A 5,388-nucleotide genomic window follows, 5' to 3' on the forward strand; every position below is an offset into this window, starting at 1 on the left:
GTCAGCTTTGCCGCGTTTCTGGGAAGCCCAGTACCAGGCCTGGCCTCCAATCAATAGGCCACCTCCCTCTGCCACAAAAGCATGAACCCTCTCCGCTTCTCTGTCACTGTATGAAGAGCAGCAGTACACACTGATGTCACCTGTCAGCTGTGACACCTGTGACTTCACTTCTTCCTGAGACAGGAGGCTACACAGTTTCTTCAGGCTGGCATTCACACCCACCAGTCCCTTTCTCCCAGCATCCAGCCAGCGGACAGCATTGAGCAGGAATCTGGCCAGCTTTGGGGAGAACAGCTGGCTCTCATGGGTTGCCACCACAACACGGCCTCGACCATAGTGTGCCGCAGCTAAGAGGCAGCGGTGTGACCCGTCCAGGCAGAGCGGGAAGGAGAGTACACCATGCACCAGCAAGATGGAGGGTATGCCCCCCGTCACCAAATCCAGCTCTGACACACCATGCAGGAGAAATTCAGCATCAAGGCCAAGGTTGGCCTGGTGCCTGCAAAATCAAGAGAGGTCCAGGTTAGCCCTCGTCACAGAATCGTTTCCACAAAAGGCCACCTTAATCATCCCTGCCTCTTCTTCCTCCCTCATCCTAGTAATCATGTTGCCAGTTCATTTAAAAAAAAAATCCATCAGTGCTTCATTTTTCTCCTTTTAAAGCTTCTGTTTTTTCAGCCAAGCAAAAAAAAAAAAAAAAAAAGAGCAGAGAAAGAAGAGGTCAAAAAGAAGGTTCTAGACCTCTGACTTTCAAAAGCTGCTGGAAATATATTGCAGAAACTCAAGAATCAGAAGACCTTTCGTATTTTTTAAACTGTGGCTTTAAACTGCAAATGATGTGGGGATTGGTACATCTCCTACAACAGAAACTTTCTGTTTTATCCCACCCTAGTCATTATCAGCTAGGCAAGCCCAAAAGATTTCTCTGTGTCTTCTCCCAGCCTCGTGTTACTGTTGAGAACTGAAGAAAGGATAGCTAGGCCAGATGGGCTAGATGGACAGGCAGACACACAGCTAGACAAGTAGTAAGTGACTAGAAGTTGAATCAGGGCCCTAATGCATAGTCCTCACATTACCACTAGTTGGTCTCCACCATATAAAGAGATTATACTGTGCAAAGCCCTCTTATCTCTGCTATTTCCATACAAATCCTGTATGTCACTGTGGAGAAAGACATGTTGAATTACTGTCATTTGCTTTGTTTATACTTTCTCCTGGTTCTGCCAAACACAGTTTTCTCTCAACGTCTGGAAAGAATCTGCTGTTACATGGCCACTGCAGCCAACTCAATAAGAATAAATTACGCTGCCCTTCTGCATGCCCATAGGACAGGAATGAAATCTGCAGCTCTCCTTTGGTTATTACTTTACTGACACGCTTGGTCATACAGAGTATGTGCCCAGGCATATGGCACAGCACCTGCCTTAGAGTGCAGTCTGATTCTGTGGGTTAAGCAAAGGCCAGCAGTAAGGCCCAGGAGCACAGAGCTGTTGTGTCTTATGGAAATTACATATCTAAATTTCTCTGTGGCTCTGGATGCAATAAAAACCATTACAAAAGCACACTAAACAAGGTGTAATTGACCATTAGTAATCTTTTAATGTCTTGTTAATTACTATGTAATTTTTCTTTCCTGAATTCTCCACCTCTCTCCCTCTTCCATCCACCGTGCATGAGGCAGTGTGAACATGCCCATGCACTATAAGAGGGAACAAGAATCAATCAGAAAATTTTTATTAACTTCATTTGTTAGCTGCATCCTAAGCACTTTGCTGAATTCAACAGCAGAGCTTTCCACCACCTTTATTGAGAAACAAATTGAGCACCCAGAGAGTATCAAATCCAATTACTCATTTGAAAACAATAGAAATTTCATATTATATATCCACAAGGAAAAGGCTGTGAAGGAAAGACTTGCAGGGAATTCTATTGTAATTGTTGCAGCTTCCATTGCAGTGAAATGAAGCTGCCACACAGAGGAAGCACAGCAGCACTCATGCTCCTAGAAGAACCTGCTGCACCTTGTGTAACTCAGCAGAAAGTGTCATGAGGCACAGCCTGGCACACCCACTGGCAACGGGAGATGGAGGAAGATGGCAGAACAATGCCCAGGACTCTGCTGCCTGGTCTGCTGTGCAATACAACAGCCTGAGTTTTACACGTGCTGCTCCAGGACCCAGGGGGCCAGGCTGGAATCCCAAAAGAACTGGGAGCACAGAGACTTCCTGCCCACAGCTTGTGTCGGAAGCTGAGAAGGGATGTGGCACCCAGCCCGCCCCCTCAGCTCTGTGCCAGACCCTGGGCTTCACCTGCAGAAGGTGAATTTCTGCAAGGAACAGGCTAAACAGGTTTAGCAGCTGCCAGCCAGAGCCTGCCCCAGAGGGCTGGCCTGGTGCTCCATCTCCAACCTGGCTTTGAACTATGGGAAAGTTGCCCTGAATATACACACGTCTGGGGAGAGGGAGAGGTGTTAGTCCTCCCACCCCTGTCCCCGTGTTGCTGTGTGTTGCACTCAGGCACACTTGGTCCAGCAGACTGCTCTGAAAGGCGACTCCCCTCATTTCCTTCCCCTTGAATGAATTCCCTGGGCCTGGCCCAGCTAACCTGGAAGCAGTCAAAGACACCATTCTTTCCAATCTCAAACAGCAGGAAAGTCCCCCTTAAATTGGAAGACAACAGTTGTATCCCACCCTGGCTAATAGCCTTTAATAAAGGACCAGCATTTGGCATCATCCTCACCTCTCACCTCAAGAATCTTCTATGAACACCTCACCTGCATAACATGATCAGTTGTTTAGAGAACAAGTTCAGATACTCACGGGACAATTAAGGGTATCTTGGAAATTTTCTTGGCGACTTTGAAGATGCCTTTCTCCACAGTGTTTCCCGTGAAGTACACGCCAGCCACGCTGGTCACCTGGTTCCCAGGGAATTCAAACAGCACCTTCTCCTTACCATGTCGATTAGCCCAGTGCCAGGCTTGGCCACCAATGAGCAGCCCTCCACCCTCCTTTACAAAGTGCACCAGGTGTTTTGCCTGTGTGCCATCATAGGCATCCATACAGTACACCCCCAGGGAGGGGCTGAGCTCTGCCCCAGCCTGTACTTTGCTGCCAGCCCTGAGCAGCAGCTGGGAGAGGGAATCCAAATGAGGATGGACCCCAACCAGGGCCTCAGGGGAAGGCTTGAGCCACTCCACAGCATTTCTGAGGAACTGGGAAAACTTGGAGTCCTTCAAGATTCCTTCATGGGAAACAACCACCATCCGGCCCTTCCCATACTGTGAAACAGCAATCAGAACCTGCTTCTTAGAGCTCACAAGCACAGGGTAGGCATCCTCTCCAATAAGTAGCAGCTCACAAGGAACAAAACCACCAGCGAAGTCCCATGGCCCAACACCGTCCACTAACAGCTCATAGGTAGCAGAGGGTTTCATCTTCACGTCCATCTTACCTGGTGGAGAGAAGACCAACATTCTTTACAGTATGGCTCAGAAATAAAGAACAGCTGTAACAACCCTGTGGGGTAATTTCTTTGTTGTCTAGTAGGAACTCCAAACAAATGGGAATAATTTACTGGAAGCAGCTTTGTAGAAACAACTTTTTCAGGGATTTGGGATTTTTTTTGTTTGCTTGTTTGTCTTTGTTATCACACTATTTACCATTTAAACTGATTTAAACATCACATCAAGATGATGGAGGAAAAGAAAGTGACTGTTTCAACAAATTCTACTATGCATCATGGAAGACAACAGGGAAATAAAGATATTCACTTTCCCATTAACAATTTATTTGGAGAAGGAGAGTGCCAGAGGCTCCAGGAAGTCTACTAAGAACTTGCCCGGTAGAGGTGGTTTACACGGAAATAGCCAGAAAATGAAAAGACCTTATCAACACAACACACAGCATATTTAAAAATGCAGTTCACATTTTAGTTCCTAACTGGATACATACAGAGCTACACACAGTTGCTGCAAGATGGTTTTCCAAAGTTGTACTTTTCTACCTCCACTTAGGCACTACAAGCCCTTGCTTAGTATTATGAGGTGCTGTGAGGGGGAGGAGAATCAGCAGAAATGATGGAGACAACCAGCTCCCCTGGAATAACTATTAATTTAAGTAAGTCAAACAATACCTGTGAGAGCAGGTCTGGGCAGAGGAGATTCATGCCCTAGTTCCCTGATCCAAACTGCCACAAGATCTCAAGGAAATAATTTTCCTTTTCTGTACCTTTGTTTCACCTGCTTTCCCATCTGTGAAGTAAGGAGAGTGGTACTGACCTTGATTGCCAAGCCCTTTGAGGTTTATGGGTGACGTGCTCTATTTTAGGCTCCCTCCATTTGAAAGTTTGGCTTAGCTCTTCAGCAAAATTATCTTCTGCTGAGCTGGGGCTGCTGTGACTATGCAAACAGGAAGGTTTTGAGGTAGAGTGTATGACCCAGTCCCACCCAGTTCCTGTCATTCACAAGGCTGACTTCAAGCACAACGCCTACAGCAAGGGAAGGAGTTGCTCTGTGGCGGGCCTGGCCCTTTCCACACTGCCAAAACTGTAGCAGTGTTCTCTGGTCTTCACATACATTTCATATTTGGCTACTCTGAAAGCAAATCCCTGGCATGCAAACAGAGGAAAATTGAGAAATCCTGGAGAAGTAGCATCCTTGATTTGTATTTGTCACAAGCCCCAGGGTGCTCAGAAATGGCAACCTGATCAAAAATTACAGTACCATTCCCATTGCTTATCCTCTGGACATGCCTGGAAGCTCCTGTTTTTCACCCAAACTCTCGTGAGACTCCACTGTTGTTTTACACATGGTTTATGACTCAAAGCTGCTGTCCTATTTTATCCTATTGACATAGGATAAAAACTGCATTGCCCAGTAATTTAGGGCTTGTTTGCTGGCTTAGCCTGAATTCCAGCTTTGTTTCCCTGGGTTTGAATAAGCCCTCCATTTAACAGCAAATACCAGATCTAAGTGGTTTAGGTTGTTTTACCAGGCATCATGCAACAAAGTAGTAACACAGCTTGAGAAAATACTAAAGTTTTTTTTTTCTGGTGGCTTCTGTGGATTTCATACTAATGTACCTATAATGATACACTGACCATGGTGTAGGGGAGAGGAAAAATCATGTGGATAGTTTCAGCAACTGATATTCTACCTGAGGACTACCCTACAGGACTAGTTTTGAAGTAAATTCAGTAAAAACCAACCCTTACTTCTTATCCCCCACCCTTCTTCGTATCACAGGATTTGAAAGCTAACATCCTAGACTCCAGACCCATAAAAGAATATGGGTGCTCCTTGGAATTTATCCAGAACAAGGTGTGGCTGTCTTGGGAAGGATTTTAACTCTCTTAATTCAGTTAAGAACTGAATGCAGTTATCACCAT

The 5,388-nt window shown here is 45.9% G+C and overlaps 1 protein-coding gene across 1 annotated transcript in view; it reads right to left on the reverse strand.

Annotated features, from left to right (window-relative positions):
* Nucleotides 1–3,436, reverse strand: part of LOC104623572 (protein FAM115C-like) — a 14,087-nt gene extending 10,651 nt beyond the window's left edge. The window contains exons 1-2 of the mRNA XM_010290703.1: nucleotides 2,820–3,436; nucleotides 1–499 (exon numbers count right to left, since the gene is read on the reverse strand). The exon at nucleotides 1–499 is cut by the window's left edge and continues 472 nt beyond it. Coding sequence (XP_010289005.1) covers nucleotides 1–499; nucleotides 2,820–3,436 — 1,116 coding nt within the window. The remainder of the gene's footprint in view (nucleotides 500–2,819) is intronic.
* Nucleotides 3,437–5,388: the final 1,952 nt, after the last annotated feature.

The sequence above is a fragment of the Phaethon lepturus genome, unplaced genomic scaffold (assembly GCF_000687285.1).
Source record: "Phaethon lepturus isolate BGI_N335 unplaced genomic scaffold, ASM68728v1 scaffold4627, whole genome shotgun sequence".
Lineage (NCBI taxonomy): Eukaryota > Metazoa > Chordata > Aves > Phaethontiformes > Phaethontidae > Phaethon > Phaethon lepturus.